General features: G+C 40.4%; 1 protein-coding gene across 1 annotated transcript in view; it reads right to left on the bottom strand.

The window, feature by feature from the left end:
- Window positions 1-6,377: 6,377 nt before the first annotated feature.
- The window catches only part of ARMH3 (armadillo like helical domain containing 3), a 561,581-nt gene continuing 549,965 nt past the window's right edge, over window positions 6,378-17,993 (bottom strand). Inside the window, exon 26 of the mRNA XM_053692489.1 lies at window positions 6,378-9,661. Coding sequence (XP_053548464.1) covers window positions 9,569-9,661 — 93 coding nt within the window. The 3' untranslated portion in view covers window positions 6,378-9,568. The remainder of the gene's footprint in view (window positions 9,662-17,993) is intronic.

Genomic DNA, 17,993 nt, shown 5'->3' on the forward strand with positions numbered 1-17,993 from the left:
CAAAAGGAAAAAATCCTAAAGCACAATTCCAAGAGCCGCAGAAGACAAGCCCGCCAGAACCAGCGGTAAAGAGGTCCTAAAACCTGCCAACCTCCAACCCACGTGGGGAAGGAAACTTCACAACCCGACGTAAAGTCAGAATTATTGAGAGAGTCACAGCAGAACTCCACCGAGTCCCAGTCGACCAGCTTGAGAGGCCAACTGAGGACTGAACCAAAGCCCCATGCCTCACGGACCCTCAGGTCCACTCAGATGCTTAGCTGAAACGTGTAAAGGAAAACAAGAATAACAAGAATATGTGCAGCAATCAGCGCCCAACTGGACCAGCCAGGCAGAACAGGCGCCACGTGTCTGAATTAGGCCTCGAGACAGAAGGATCTGAACACAATCAGGACCAGCCTGAACCAAGGGCCATCACTATGCACTCGTAGTAACACCAGCACCAGTGTCTTGGATATAAATATTTTATTAGAGGTTACATTAAAAGCAGCAACGTTTTGCGGTGAACCCACTTAGTCATGCTAAATTGTATCACACTGTTCAAACAACTTATACCTTTCTTTGGCGCCAACAGGCTTCATTTTGGGAAGTGTCACACCCCCTAGTGGTTACTAAATACAATGTATATACAAAATTTAAAAACAAATGTATCTGACTAAACAGTTTAAGAATGGCAACAATAAACATATATATAGCCTTCTCATGATTGTATATATGTACCCAGGCTTTATACTAATTATCATGGATTACCTCTCCAGTTTAAATGTCTTATTACAAAAAAATCTCAAAAGAATCTAAAAAATATTAAACACATGGGTAAAATACCTTAGTTTTTGAAGTTATTGAATGTATATCATGTTTAAGCTTTTTTCACTGCACACAATTACACTTTAAATGATCATAATGTTAATGGATTTGAGAGTTATATTTTAGGAGTAACAATTAAGGTCAAAGTCCCTATTCAACCCCTTGGGAATAAGTGTGTCCAATTGATAAATCCACCTCATCTCTTGTTGTTGGAGGATTTTCTCTCTATTTGTCCCATTGCGTTGAACAGGGATGTGTTGTATGATTTGCCAGCGAAGCTGGCTTATGCTGTGACCCTTCTCTAAAAAATGTTTGGATAGAGGTGCTTCCAAATTTTTTCTCCTTATATTTGACCTGTGTTGACTTAATCTGTCTTTCACTTTCTGTGTGGTCTCTCCTAAGTAATACATGGAACATGGGCATTTTCTAAGATAGACTACATAGCTAGTATCACAAGTATGGAACCCCCTAATGTCATAACGTCTGCCATTATGCGGATGATAAAAGTTTGGGCCTTTATGATTGAATTACAACTGACGCATCCTAGGCAGGGATAACAGCCATTTCTCTTACTATTCATGTATGTTTGTGTATCCCTTCTTTCTGAGCCAATATCACTTCTTATAAGATGGTCCCGGATATTCTTTACCCTCCTATATGCCATTAAGGGGTAATCCCTGAATGTATTTGTGACACAAATACTAGTCTATCCTGTTTTTTTATTCTTTCCTGTGGTGCCCTTGGTGTAGTAATATCTTTAATTGTTTGACTCAACAATTGTGAAGGGTACCCTCTTCGTTTAAATTTGTTAGACATTTCCAACAGCCTTTTATTCTTAACCTCAGGTGTACTTACTATTCTTTGTACCCTTAGTAATTGACTCTTGGGTAGTGAGTTAATCAGGCCTTTTGGATGAAAGCTGTTATATTCTAACAAGGTGTTCCTATCAGTCTCTTTCGAAAAGATATCTATGTCAAGTCTGTTATGTCCCTTAGTAATCTTAGTATCTAGAAATGTTATACACTCCTCACTATATGTCAAGGAAAATTGCATACCTCTTACCATGGTGTTAAGCTCCCTTGTGAACATCTCTAGGTCTCCAATGCTGCCCCACCACACGCCAAACACATCATCTATGTAGCGCCACCATACAGATCCATACTGTCTAAATAGATGATTTTCATATACCTGGCGCTCCTCAAACTCATTCATGTATAGGTTGGCGTATGATGGGGCAACATTGGAGCCCATTGCTGTCCCCCTTACTTGTATGAACCAATCATCTTGAAAGAGAAAAAAATTCCAGTATAATACAAGACGCAACAAATCTTCCAAAAAACAACATTGTGCTTGTGAATAACCACCACTGACCATAAGTACTTTCCTTATAATAGCAATTCCTGTTTCATGACTGATGGATGTATATAAACTTTTAAAATCCATTGTGTAAAGTATATATCTGTCAGACTGCAATTCTAATTATTTTATCTTATCTAAGAAGTGTCCAGTATCCTTCAGGTAACTGGCCATTTTAACCACTTCTGGTTGCAGCAATCTGTCTAGGTAAATTGCTATGTTGGTATATACTCAACCTACACAAGATACAATAGGCCTGCCTGGTGGTCTAGTGGGGTCTTTGTGAATTTTTGGGACCGTATAAAATATGGGTATTTTGGGATCCTCTACCTGTAAATAATCGGCTAATCTTTTGTCAATAATCTGCTGATTTTCTGCCTGTTTCAATATGTGGTTGATTTCTTTTTGTATCGCACTCAAGGGGTTATTAGATATCTTTCTATAAGTGGAGGTGTCACCGAGCTGGTCTCTGATTTCACTAACATAATAATGTTTGTCCATCACTACAGTGGCACCTCCCTTATCCGCCCCCTTGAGTATGATATTTTTATCACTCTTTAAGCTTTTTAATGCCTGCTGGTCCTGTTTATGGAAATTAATAGGCTTAGATCTTTGATTGCTCTGTTTTTTTATTTTGTTTTTTAGTGATGCAATTTCAAAATCCACCAACCTAGTGAATGTACTAAGGCTATGATTAGATAGACTAGGATTAAAATGACTCTTCTTTCTAAGTCCCAAACTATCCAATTTTAACATAGTGTCCCATATCTTTCTTCTTGTTATCAATGGCAATATCGTGCATCTCATTAAACCAAATTTTTAACTTCACATTTCTGTAAAACTTGTGTAAGCCTTTGGTTAGTTAAAAAAAGTTTAAGTCCTGGTAAGGGCAAAAAGACAGTCCTTTGTTCAATACATGTAATTCATTAGTGGTAAAAGTATGCTGTGAAATATTTACCACAGTGTCCTGTTCTTGGATTACTTTTTCTGCTGCAGCTTCCGTTGTGATTTCCGCTGCTCCCCTTGGCCTCCTGTGTTCTTCATTTTCTTCCCTTCTCTGACTCCTATGTTTGCGGCCTCCCCGGCGGAATCGCTCTCACCGCCGCTGCTGGAGTTTCCCAAAGGGTGCTGTGTGGCGTCGTCTGATGACGTGTCGGTTCCAGTAGTGATGCTTGTCTCACGTGTATGCCGGTTTCTATTCCTATTGGCTCTTCTCGTGGTATTGAATCTACGGAGCGACTGGTAACCCTGGTTACCACAACGCCATCTGTACACACGTCCTGTGCGGTAATCCTCTTCATTGCGGAGAAACTTGACTCGCTTGGTTTCCTGGATGGTTGTTTTCTCGGCTGTGATTTTCTCCTCGATCTTGTCCTCCAACTTCTTCAACTCCTCTGAGGTCAGTGCCGTAAGCAGTTCTATACGCTGCCTATTAATTATCTCAGTTTGCTTTTCAATCTCCTGCAGCAATGCTTCTACAGTACAGACCATCAGGTCATAGGAGCATTTGTTGATAATAGATTCAAATTTATCACAGTAGTCCACATTATCCCTAAGGAGAGTAGGTGTTGTGCTCATCCTTAGTCCTCTTGGGATTCTTTTCACTCGGTAATATTCTGCGAGTGTGATAGCGTGTAAGTCCCAACACATCAGTTTGACTTTGAGTTGTTCATAATCCTTAGCTGTAGTGGCAGATTCTGTGGTTCTCAGAAATTCTCGTGAGCCTCTAGTTAGACTTGTAATGCGTGCAGCCTCCAATTCACTGTATGCGAACATTTTGTTACCATCTGTTCTGTTAGTCGCCTCTTTATCCATTCTTCTTGTATATTACACAATATAACTCTCAAATCCATTAACATTATGATCATTTAAAGTGTAATTGTGTGCAGTGAAAAAAGCTTAAACATGATATACATTCAATAACTTCAAAAACTAAGTTATTTTACCCATGTGTTTAATATTTTTTAGATTCTTTTGAGATTTTTTTGTAATAAGACATTTAAACTGGAGAGGTAATCCATGATAATTAGTATAAAGCCTGGGTGCATATATACAATCATGAGAAGGCTATATATATGTTTATTGTTGCCATTCTTAAACTGTTTAGTCAGATACATTTGTTTTTAAATTTTGTATATACATTGTATTTAGTAACCACTAGGGGGTGTGACACTTCCCAAAATGGAGCCTGTTGGCGCCAAAGAAAGGTATAAGTTGTTTGAACAGTGTGATACAATTTAGCATGACTAAGTGGGTTCACTATGAAACGTTGCTGCTTTTAATGTAACCTCTAATAAAATATTTATATCCAAGACACTGGTGCTGGTATTACTATTGATATATTGATCACAGAGGCTGCTGCAGCTACCCCTTGCACCGTGCACCATTTCACACAGATAGTGCTGTACTCACTAACTATTGTATGTTGTACAAGGGCCATCACTGTCAAGGCCATACAGAATCCCCCCCCCAGTGTAGGAGAAACAGCACATAGGACACACATAGGACTAAACACGTCCATAACAAACTTCCTTAGAAGTTACAGTGCGACCAAACAATCGTGAGTATCGATTCCAGACAAACTTCCCTAAGGAAATATAAAACCAACATGAGCTTTAAATCCAAAAAAAATTAAAAGATAAGGCAACCCGCAGGTTTATCTAAGAAGAACAGACGCACCCGCAGGAACGGCCCCACAGGGATCCTGTTCTATCAAGCTCAAACTGGAAGGAGTACTCTATGACAAGACTATAAGATTACTTCATCCCCTTAAGTCTAATTCTGCAAGCTATTCGAAGAAGCAGACTGAGAAGTCTCAGATCCATTAAGGATGGGATCTTCCGACAAGGCCAAAGCATGCCTCAAAAGAACACGAAGGCGCATCAGTCTATACCAAAAAGCACAGCATACCCCCGCCAGAGCGAAAGATGACTCTGGCCTGAAGGTTGATTCCCTGAAGCCTCCCCTAGAGAACTGAACAGGTCACCTCATGCCTGAAGAGCCCTGGAAAACGGAACACGCGAACAGTATATCTAAAATTATGGACATGCGACATTGTGCCAAAACCCCTGGCGGGAAGAAGCTACCTTCATGTGTAGTAAGCGATGGTGGAAGGGAACTCGCCACTTGGAGGACAGATGTCCCAGGCGCGGATAGCTCAGCGGCCCCTTGATTCCCTGATCGGCTAGTATCATCCGGGGCAATACGCATTCTGCGCAAGGAGTAGAAACTGAAACAGAGACGTTAGTCTCCACAATATCAGACTCCTCCATAGCTAGGATATTGATACAAAAATTGGACCAAAAACTTAAACGGCACCTGACATCCACAATGGCTGGGGCACTCACCACCTCCTAAGAGCCCGACACCAGCAGCTAAAAATTTCTCCATCATCACACGGTCAGGAATGCGGAAATGGAGAGTCAAAAACTCAACCACGCCCGGTCACAGTCCAGAAAAAGCGTGCACGACCGTAAAGACCGCGTCACTTCCAAGGCCGTTATGTTCCACAAAGCCATGAGCCTAAGTAATATTAAACATAAGGAGGTTGAATCACATAACAAACATGATTAAAAAAAACCCTGTTCAAAAACCCCCCTTTAGGAAATATTAACCCTTGATTCCAAGATACAAAAGGAGCCTCACTGAGACCCTGATTTATAGTTAGTCCTGCAAGGTGGTAGCCTCTCTGGAAAACATATGTAATACAATACAATCATAACGAAAGTAAAATGAAACGATCTTACCGGAATCTACGCCGTAGAACAGGAACACTTCAAATGTGACAGATATTAGCATTGCCTCTGCCATGGACTTGAGAGAAAAAAGCAGGCAGCGAAACTCTTCAATGCTGATTGCTTGTGGAGCTGTTAAAATGAGTCTGGATGGTTTTGCAGAAAGACTCTCCCTGCATCTCCGGACTCTAACTTTCATCCATGCTTTCACTGAAAGGCTGAAAGGATTACTTAAAACTCCAATCCCATGCCGAAGAGTACTACCCTCCATAAGAGACTAATCGCAAACTTCTGACACTTCTCTGCCATCCTCCTGGGACGAAAGGCAAAGAATGACTGGGGGATGAGGGAAGTGGGAGTGGTATTTAAGCCTTTGGCTGGGGTGTCTTTACCTCCTCATGGTGGCCAGGTTCTGAATTCCCAAAAGTAATGAATGCAGCTGTGGACTCTTTCCATTTATGAAGAAAACATAAAATAAAATGCAATCATGAAGATAAGCTTTTATTTTGATTGACATGAGAAAATAAATCCCGTTTTAAAAAGGAATTTGTCACTGTAGCTGCATCTACTTGAGAATTCTAATTAAAGAATAAAGCATATTATTACAGCATAATATCCACAATTGTGGATGTTATGCTGTAATTTCAGTTGGCTAAGTTCATTTTAGTGCAACAAAACAAGTTTAGCTGAAAAAAATTACTCACTAGAAAGACTGCAAGTTCCTTGACATGGATTTAATAACTCTTAAAACAATAGGCACATTTTAACCAGGTAAAAAACTACATTGCAGAGAATTTACAATACGTAGAATTAACCCTTTTTAGTATTGTTATCCAGGTTATCACACGCCTTTTATTTGATCACTTGACATTCTTTTGTTAATGTACAATAAATATGAATATAACATTAGTATAATTAAAGGGACTGTAAAGAAACAAAAAACTTGCATGATTCAGATAGAACGTTCAATTTTAAACTACTTTCAAATGTACTTCTATTATCAGTTGCTCTGTTCTCTGGTTAACCTTTGTTGAGGAACATACCTAAATAGGCTCATCTACAGCAGTGCACTTCTGGGAGCTAGCTGGTGATAGACTATTGAACACATATGCCTGTTGTTATTGGCTCACCAGATATGTTCTGCTAGCTCCCAGTAGTGCATAACTGCTCATCAGGCTACTCTTCAACAAAGTGTACCAAAGGAACAAAGCAAACTTGATAATAGAAGAAAATAGAGATGTTGTTTAAAATAGCAAGATATATCTGAATCATGAGTTTAATTGTGACTTTATTGTCCCGTTATGCAAACAAAATTCTCTGTTGAACAAAGGAAAATCATTTTGTTGTGATGTGATGTAGGAACAATACCAAAACAAATTACAGCAGACGGTTGGTGGTTTGAGATTTGTACCAATGCCAATAGTATACTCAGTTTTGCTAAATGTCACTGCATATATTTAATCTCTTCTTTAGTCTGTTTTTGGTTCTCACATTGATCAGTGTATTAACATTGTAGGTGTTCAGCAATAGCTACAATTTAAACAGAATTCTATATGGTTCAATGTTTTAAATTCAGGATGGTACGTCAGTAGGTACTTTGCTTTGGTGCACATTTATTTACAAATACATAAATGACAAGGGAAATATGGTAAAGAAAATTACAAAACACAGTCAGTATATGCCATTAAATAAAAACAATAGTGTATTCTGGGAACAATAAGTTTGCCTTGAAATTTTGGGAACATTGAAAGAAAAATAAAGTCATCTTATCATTTTGCAGATGAGTCTCCAGATACTTTCTAAAAAAATACGTTTAGAATAATATGCAAAGATCTAATAGTGTTATCTGTTAGGTGCAAACGTTCTCTCTGATCCTTATTAAGTTAAAGGGACAGTCTACTCGAAAAATGTTATTGCTTAAAAAGATAGATAATCCCTTTATCTACCCTTCCCCAGTTTTGCATAACCAACACTGCAATATTAATATACTTTTTACTTCTGAGATTACCTTGTATCTAAGCCTCTGCAGACTGTCCCCTTATCTCAGTACTTTTGACAGAGTCGCATTTTAGACAATCAGTGCTGACTCTTAAAAATAACTCCACGGGAGTGAGCACAATGTTATATATGGTACACATGAACTAGTGCTGTCTAGCTGTGAAAAACTGTCAAAATGCACTGCGATGAGGTGGTTACAAATCAGTTTATGAGCCTACCTAGGTTTAGCTTTCAACAAAGAATACCAAGAGTACAAAGCAAATGTGATTATAAAAGTCAATTGGAAAGTTGTTTAAAATTGCATGCCCTATCTGAATCATAACAGTTTAATTTTGATTAGACTGTCCCTTTAAATCCATTTAGATTTCAAATTCAAAGATTTAATATGTAAATGGTTTGCAGTTATTTCATTTAATATATTACACAATTCCATACACATATGCAGAAGTCCGTATGATCCTAGTTCTTACCGCCCACTGTCACATCACATAAGGTAACGCTGCCGTCAATAATTGTGGGAGATGACAAATAATTAAAGGTAATACGTCTGTAACTTTTGGCTTTAAATAAGTGATTTCCTTTTAATATTTTTGGCTTGCTCACTAGAAACACATACAAAGTTCACAAATTAATTGTAAAATTGTTACGCAGTAAAGTAAAAAATAAACTTTCACGATTCAGATAGTACATGCAATTTTGAACAACTTTCCAAATTTGTTTCAATTATCAGATTTGCTTTGTTCTCTTGGTATCCTTTGTTGAAGTGAAATCCATGGTAGGCTGATAGAAGCTTAAAGGGACAGTCTACGCCAGAATTTTTATTGTTTAAAAAAGATAGATTAACCCTTTATTACCCACTCCCCAGCATAAACAACACGGTTATATTAATAGATATTTTAGCTCTGTGGTTACCTTGTATCTAAGCCTCTGCAGACTGTCCCCTTATTTCAGTTCTTTTGACAAACTTGCATTTTAGCCGATCAGTGCCCTCTCAAACTAACGCCCTCTAGCTGTGAAAAACTGTCAGATGCATTCAGATAAGAGGCAGCCTTCAAGGACTTAGAATTTAGCATACGAGCCTACCTTGGTTTAGCTTTCAACAAAGAATAGCAAGAGAACAAAGCAAATTTGATGATAAAAGTATGGTGGAAAGTTGTTTAAAATGACATGCCCTATCTGAATCATGAAAGTTTAATTTTGACTAGACTGTCCCTTTAAGAGTGTGCACGTATCTTTAGCATTCTGTGGCACCAGTGTTTACAACTATGTATAACCCTACTATGAACATTGTTACAAACACTGCTGCCAGATGGGTAAAGACACATGCACTCTCTTGAACTCTCCTAGAATTACTCTTTAACAAAGGATACCAAGAGAACTAAGAAACATTGATAACAGAAGTAGTAGTAATAGGAAAGTTGTTTAAAATCCCCCACTCTCATCAAATCCGTTAAAGTTATATTTTTACAGTACTATTCCTTTAATTTTTAGAAACAGCCATTTTTTTTATCTCTGAAATACACAAAATAGTGTACAAATCAAATTTGCATCTATATTTTTAAATGCAAATAATATTTAAAAAACAACAAACACTAATTTATTATAATCCACAAAGTTAGAAAACAATTGTTCGGGTAGAGAATCCAGTGGCAGTGTTCTAAATGGAGACAGTCTCAGGAGATGGTGGAGAACTCTTTCAATAGGATCTCTTGGCTCAGTGTGCTTAAGGCAAGGTTCTTTCTTACATTGATACTGATTGATCGAGCCTAAAACAAAAATAAAAAAGTCATATTAGTTGGTCTTTAAATGGATATTGTGCTTTATAATTATTTTCACTGTTGTGTTCCCAGTGATCTATGTTACCTGCCGGAGTGTATTTCATTGTTTACAAGTATTTTGTTTACACTACACATTTTAAATACTGCAGTACAGGCTATAAAAAAGCTATGTAAAAAAAGAGACAGCAAAAGAAATTAACCTCAGAGTGGTGGGTGCAAGAGAGAACACAGCCTATTTGAAAGGGTGCTCCTGCAGTTGCTTCAAATAAAATAAAATAAGTGTCATCTGTTTACGTGAGTACATTGTAGCCTTGAACTAGCTACAGATGTGGCCAAAAGTATTGGTACCCTTGCATTTTAAGAGAGAAACACAAAACAGTCTGGCTGGAGGTTGCCAAAATGAATGTTGACAAGCTACAATTCTCCTGGGAGAATGTCCTTTGGACAGACAAAACAAAAGTAAAGCTTTATGGCAAATCACTCTATCATCCTCTGTCTACAGAAGTAAAAAAGGAGGCTTCAAAGAAAAGAACACCATCCCTACTGTGCAACATGGAGGAGGTTTAGTGAAGTTTTGGAGTTGCTTTGCTGCCTTTGCCATTGGGTGCCTAGAATCTGTGCAGTACACAATGAAATCAGAAGACTATCAAGGCATTCTGAAGCGAAACGTATTGCTCAGTGTCAGAAAGCTGTGTCTCATGAGTCCTCCAGCAGCAGAATGGATGAGAAGAAAACAGACTGTTCCAAAATGGCCTTCTCGGAGTCTAGATCTGAATCCCATCAAACATCTGTGGAAAGAGCTGAAACTCAGTTGGGAAAAGGCGCCCATCAAACTTGAGAGAACAGGAGCAGTTTGCTTGAGAAGAGTGGTCCAAAATCCCAGTCGAAAAGTGTAGCAATCTTATTCAGAGCTACAGAAAGCGCTTAATTGCACGTATCGTCTCCAAAGGGTGTGCCACAAAATAGTAGGTTAAGAGTACCAATATTTCTGTCCGTGCCATTCTCATTTGTTTTACTGTTTAAAGTAATATGTAAAGTCATAAAATAAAAGTGTAGTTTTCGTGCTATTACATTTGAAATAAAGAATGGTGGATACCAAATACTTTTGCCAATTTTTTACTTAGTTCAGAGAAAATAGTTTTCCTAAAAAAGTGGAAGGGTACCAAAACTTTCAGCCACATCCGTAAAACTGCTTTTGTATATGCTCAGATGTTAAAACCATGAACACCAGTCACATCTACAGGCCACTTCTTCAGCCTCTCCCAAGTGCGCAAAATAGAAACTCAGAAATCTTTGATCACTGTCAACTTGATTATTCTAATTTTTTTCTTTCATTGCCAGCTTCATAGAAAAACTTTGAAATAGTATATTGACGGCAGCGGTTAATAACATGTAAATCCCTATTTAAAGTGGGAACAGAAGGCTCCTGAGTCAGTATTTTTTCAGCTTGGAGAGATGAACAAAGTATTAAATAAGAAATCATTTTCCGCAAACAAACCATTCTATCTACACTGTATCTTAGTTCCATAAATCACATGTACTCAAACTCTAGATTATGACCTACCAAGCATATCGCTAATTGGTGTCAAATAAACCTAATTAAAGGAAATGTATATGTTTTAAATACATATTTTCTCCATCACAGTTATGGACATAAATTAAAAATCACACAGATATATTGAATATTATGATTCTCGCAGGATAAGATTATTTTGTGCAAACCCAAACATTCTTACATACAAGTGCAAAATAAAAGAGCTCTAATGCAGTATTGCTTGTATATAACTGTGTGCTTAACCCCTGCAAAGCAAATCATTAAAGTCAGCCCCAGAACAGCAATGCACAATTGGGACATAACTGAACAAATCTGTGAGCCAGTGACAAAAGCCATATGTGTACAGTCACGAATCCCCAGCTAGCTCCCAGTATTACATTGATGATACCGATGTTATACCCATTAGAGGATTTTCATCTCACACTTGTATTTGTCTTTAAGCTGTGTATGAGCAAATATAGATTTAATTAACAATCCCCTTCTTATGCTATTGTGAGAGAACAAACAGTCTGTAGGAAAGCCTGAATTATTTCTTTTTATTTCAGGTAACTATGCAAACATCTAACAAACATTTATCCTTCAAAAATTGCTGTTTGAATGAAAGCCTGTAAAACAGTATCTTCAGATATATGAAAGTCTGAGATAAGTTTAGATAAAAACTTGGAACACTACAAAGGACCACCTATTCATTGCTCAATGTCAAGTATGGCCTCTTGAATAGACACCTGCAGCTCAGAAACGTGTCTTGCCTTATGTAATAACTACGACAAAATAGTATTGTGGGTACCAAAGTGAAACTCCACAAAGTGGTGCAAAATGCAAAGCCTTAGGGCATCTAGAACAAGATTTAAATCCTATCAAGAAATTAGATTACTAACACAGGATATTATCCATGAAGAATTGAGTAACAAAAGGATCTTGAACACATTTAGTACTGGAAATCGATGAAATGAAAGTGGCGTGAACTTTCTATATATACGAGTTTAGGTCTTAAGTAAAAACTAGAGAAGATGACAAGTTTGCATTGCGTTTAATATGTCATTGATTTAAACATGGTCTGAATTACTGCATCTGGAAGTTGCAAACTCTGCTGCTTGAGATTTAGAAACCTTGACTGATATAATAGTCTTAGAAAAACGAGAATCATCCATGGGCGGTCCAAAAACTGCTATCACTGTCAGATTTTTTTCTGAATTCTAAAAAGTACAAATCAATGAGATTGGAGGAAACACATAAACAAGTTTGGAATCCAACTTCTTGAACAAAGTCATCTATGGGCAAGGATTATGCTGACTGAAAACAACTGAAGAACGTTGTAACTTGCCTGTTGCTCTCTGATGTCAGCAAATCTATCTCTGGCATACTCCAATTTTCCACCAGCACCAAAAAGACTTCTATGCAATAGTCAACCTGGTGTAAGTACCAGATGATTGCTGGAATGAACTACAACTGTCCTGAGGATCAGGGAACATGCACTGCATTTATATTGATTAGTATTACCTGAGACCTAGACAAAAGTTAGTTTCTTAAAGCAACTGGATACTTTGTGTTACTCCTTAATGTTGGGGATATGACAACTGTCATCTTGTCAAAACAGATCTTTTCCAATGTTGCCAATGCTACTACTACTACTACTACTACTACTACTACTACTACTACTACAGAAAACATAAATTATGCTTACCTGATAATTTTCTTTTCTTCAGATGGAAAGAGTCCACAGCTGCATTCATTACTTTTGGGAATTCAGAAACTGCCAACCAGGAGGAGGCAAAGACACCCCAGCCAAAGGCTTAATACTCCTCCCATTCCCCTCATCCCCCAGTCATTCTGCAGAGGAACAAGGAACAGTAGAAGAAATATCAGGGTAAAAAAGTGCCAGAAGAGTAAAAATTACGGCCGTCCCACATAAAAACACGTAAGGGGAGCGGTGGACTCTTTTTGTCTGAAGAAAAGAAAATTATCAGGGAAGCATAATTTATGTTTTTCTTCATAAATAGAAAGAGTCCACAGCTGCATTCATTACTTTTGGGAAAACAATACTCAAGCAATAGAGGGCACTGAATGCAAAAATGGGAGGGTACAAGAAGCGGCCCATTCTGAGGGCACCAGGCCTGAAATCCCCTACCCAACAAAATCCCCCTTCGTTCGAAGCCGAGAACAACTTTGAAAAAAAGGAAAAGGTCCAAGGACACTGACCCACAGATAGTCCACAAGCCTTTCTAGAGACTGCAGGAACTAGACTCGACTGAGTCAACAGCCTCCAAGAGACACCGTCGCCCAGCAGTCGGTCACCAAACAACACACCCCTTACTTAAGATAGGGAACAAACTACCGTATTCTTCCACAAAGAAGAAAAGACACAGCGAAAACATGATTGTACTTGTAAAGCGCGGCTAATCCCCCTTAAAGGACTCAAGGCACTGCTCATTTTATCAATCTCGAAAGGAGGAAAGGCTGAGTAGACCTCGCCGGGGATCGAACTTGCAACTCTCGGTTTGCTACAGCTAGCATAAGGAACTCCAGAAAAAAAACCTAAAAAGGGCACAAACACAGAGCAAAAAAACAGAGAAACCAGGGCAGGCTAACAGAGACCAAACCAGTCTCAAAGAAACAAGAGGAGGCAACGCCTAGACTTCAGAATACAAAAACTACGGGATAAGGCCGAGAGTCTGAAACACAGAGAGGATCTTCCCCTAACACAGTGCAACTGCACTCTAGAAAGCAACTGAAGACGAAGGTCCCCAAGTTGCAAAAAGGTAGCTCAGAATACTGAAATATTCAGAACGAAACCTTGTGCAGCAAGCTCAGATAGGTCTGACGAACAACACCTGAAGCAAAAACACTGCACGCTGCAGTCATCTAAAATGACTCTGAAACTTAAATACTTGCAGGGCAAGTAGAAAGCAGCTGAAGATAAGATCCTTCAGCTTGCTAAGTATCCACTAACCAGCGGATAACGTCGCAGGCTATCTAAGAGCCGCCAGTCCTTCCCACAAACCTTGATAGAGAAAGGAAAAACCTCAAAGAGGCTTACCGTACCTCGAATGCTCCGAGGACAAAATAGCAGAGCAACAGATCTCAGATCCTGCTCCAACACCGGACCAGCCCAAGCGACAGACATGTCTGATAGACGGGGGGAAGAAAGTCCCCAACCACAAGCCCCCAGGGAATGGAAAGAAAAAGGGGGGACTCACCCACCCCAATAGAGCTCGGGTGCCAACCCAATCCGCTCTTCCAAAATAAGGCACTCCCAAGGAGAACCCCCTAGGACCTGGAACATAGAAAAGTGCAATAGATCCGTAGGAAGACCTGTCACAACTCTCTTATGCAGTCTCTACGTAGAGAGATCAATTTCCAACAGGTGGAACAGAGCCCACAGAGCAGCAGAAGCTGCCCCTTACAGAAATAAGCCACCTGATCCAACCTCCTACACACAGGTCAGGACAATGACCCTCCAGAGAGAGGAAACCGCAGCTCATAAGGAAGACACACTATCCCCTCAAAAGGGAAGGGCACAGATAAGAACAGCGTACATGTCCACAAGACATGAAGCCACAGTATGATCAAAACACGGAGCAAATGGAAAATCATCCAGAAATCACTGTTGACCAACAGAGAAAAAACTCCCCATAAAAAGGAGCACACTCCGTCCGAAGGACAAGTCAGGCCTTAAAGTTTATAACCAGTACCCGAAGGTGGATGTGAACTCTGGCCTTCCTGCTTGCAAGCCTAAGGAGCTAGCCCCTATGTCGCAACATAGGGTCCCTGAAAAAACTGGGTTGTCCTCAGAATCGTCCTAGAACGAACGACACCCCCAGGGAACAAAAGCTACCCCATCTGAAGTAATCAGACCTCACAGGGGATGATAACCGGAGAACCTGGAAAACGGGTATAGGACTCACTAGTACTTCCCAGCCCAAAGGGAAGAGAACACCCTTGGCCGGAGGTTAACACCCCCCCAACAAGGTGCTAGGCCGCGACAAAGTCACGCAATTTCTCTAGAGCCCAAAGGCCCAAAGGGCAACACAAGGGAAATGAGAACGAGAACAGAGTCACCCAAAAGAGAGAGTAGAAAAGAAAGGCTATTCTCCATAATCCTTACAGATTAACGTTACAGAGGACCACACCCAAGGGAGAAGAATGCAAAGCATCCCAAACCCAGGCAGAAAAACATCCCCTAAGCAGAAAGCTTGGAAGAAGAGAGAACATCTCCTATCGCCCCTGATATAGAGATGACTAACTCCCGAAGGAAGACAGAGCCTCACGGCCTTCACTTCCTAATTAAGTGGCCAAAGCTGCCAGAAAAACCGGACGAAAGTCTAGAAAGTCTCGACCCAAAGGAAGAGAACCTCTAAAAGGAAGAAGTCCAAAAAGGACACTTCCAAAGAGACCATGAAAGGCAAAAACCATCAGAACGGCGGTATGAAGGACCTAACTCCTCCAAGCCTCCAACCCACAATGGGAAGGAACACTCTAGCTCCCGGAAAAATTGAAAATGACTGAGCATGTCGCCGCGGATCTAAACGGAGTACCGGTCCACTAGACTGAAGGCGAATGAGGACTGAACCAATCCCCCATGCCCCTAAGCAACCACGGACCCTCAAGTCCTCTCAGGATGCTAGTTGCAGCTTGTAAAATAAAACAAGTAAACAACACAAATCATATTGTGATCACTAGGTGCCCTCACCGGACCAACCGGTCATAAAAAAGTGCCACGTGTCTGAACTAGGCCTCAAAGACAGAAGGATCTGTACTCAGTCAGGACCAGCCTGAAACCAAGGGCCCCAGCACTGTCAAGGCCATATAGAGTCTCCACCGAGATGGAGGGATAAAGAACAGTCAGACTTTTGTAAACAGTGCGACCACAAAATCGCAAGTATCAATTCTAGAGAAGAAAGTTCCCGAAGGAAACATTACACCACAACATGAGCTTTAGACCAAATAAAAATCATCCTCACCGGATGAAATAAAAGATAAGGCAACCCGTAGGATATCGCCCAGGAAGAACGAATAGACCCGCAGGACCAGCCCAACAGGGGTCCAAGTTTTCCAAGCTCAGAACTGGAAAAGGATACATAAATAACAAAGACTATAAGAAGATTACTTCATCCCCTTATGTCTATGCATGCAAGCCAGTCGAAGATTAAGACTGAGAATCCCTTAAGAGTGGGATCCTATAGCAACTCCAAAAACGTGCCGTGGTAGAAAACGAAGATGCGCCAGTCTATAATGAAAGGAGCAACATACCTCCGCCGGGACAAAAGAAAACACCGGCCCCGAAAGTTGACACCCTGAGGCCTCAGGAGCAGTCGCTCCCCCGGAGGGCCCAGGTTAACGAAACACGGACAATATCGTAAGCACACTCCCGGGAGGTGCAGATGCGCCAGCACCGAAAAGATATGGCCATGCGGAACTGTGTCGTAACCTCCGGTGGGAACAGGCCACACTTCATAGAAGGATAAGTAGCGTTTGGGTTACCTGCTTGCGTAATAAGACTTAGTGGTAGGGAACTTGCCTCGTGGGAAATAGAATCCCCAGAGGCGGATGGCTCAGTGGGCACCTGATTCCCCGATCCCGAGGAACAGAGCACACTAAAACGGCATTCGGAACACAACTAATGGGCATGTATCACCCTGGCCGATTCATATTCTTTGCAAGAAGTAGAGTCTGAATCAGAGACATCTGTCTCCAAAAAAATCAGAATCCTCCATACTGGGACACTGAATAAAAAATGGACCAATAAGAAAAATCTAAACGGTACCTTACAACCCCAATGGCTGGGTCACTCACCACCTCCAGAGAACCAGACACCAGCGGACTAGGATTTCTCTGTCGCCACACAGTCAGGAATGCGGAAATGGAGTCACAAGGTAAACCGTGCAGTCCATGCAAAAGCACGCCTGACCATAAAGGCCGCATCACTAGACATAGGCCTTTATGTTCCAAAATAGCCATGAACCGAAGCAACACCACACAGTAGTAGACAGAATCACATAACAAACATGATTATAACCCCCTCCCCCGTTCAATAACCCCCATCAGGAGATATTAACCCTTGATTCCTAGATACAAAAAGGAGCCTCACTGAGACCCTATATTAAAGTTATCCCCAAAAGGTTGTAGCCCCTCTTGGATAAATAGTTGTAATTACGATACACCCATGATGAAAGTAAAATGAAATGATCTTACCGGAATGTATGCCGTGGAACAGGAACACGGCCCTTCAAATGTGACAGATAGTAGCGTCGCTACTGCCATAGACTTGAGAGAAAAAAGCAGGCAGCGAAACTCGTCAACGCTGATTGCTTGTGGAGTTGTTAATATGAGTCGGGATGGTTTCACAGAAAGACTCTCCCTGCATCTCCGGACTCTAACTTTCACCCATGCTCTCACTGAGAGGCTGACAGGACTACTTAAAACTCCAGTCCCATGCCGAAGAGTACAACCCTCTATAAGAGACTATCGAAAACTTCTGACACTTCTCTGCCAACCTCCTGTGACGAAAGGCAAAGAATGACTGGGGGAGTGGGAGGAGTTTTAAGCCTTTGGCTGGTGTGTCTTTGCCTCCTCCTGGTGGCAAGGTTCTGAATTCCCAAAAGTAATGAATGCAGCTGTGGACTCCTTGCTCATTTCACCATCTGGATGACAGCCTTAGGAAGTAGATACACCTGGAAATTATAGCTGGGCCTTAACTTTAAAACCATTCCCTGGAGGAAAAGGGTTCTCCTCAAATTAGACTGAACCCCACAGCCAGATTAACAG

This window comes from Bombina bombina, chromosome 9 (assembly GCF_027579735.1).
Source record: "Bombina bombina isolate aBomBom1 chromosome 9, aBomBom1.pri, whole genome shotgun sequence".
NCBI classification, from domain to species: Eukaryota; Metazoa; Chordata; class Amphibia; order Anura; family Bombinatoridae; genus Bombina; species Bombina bombina.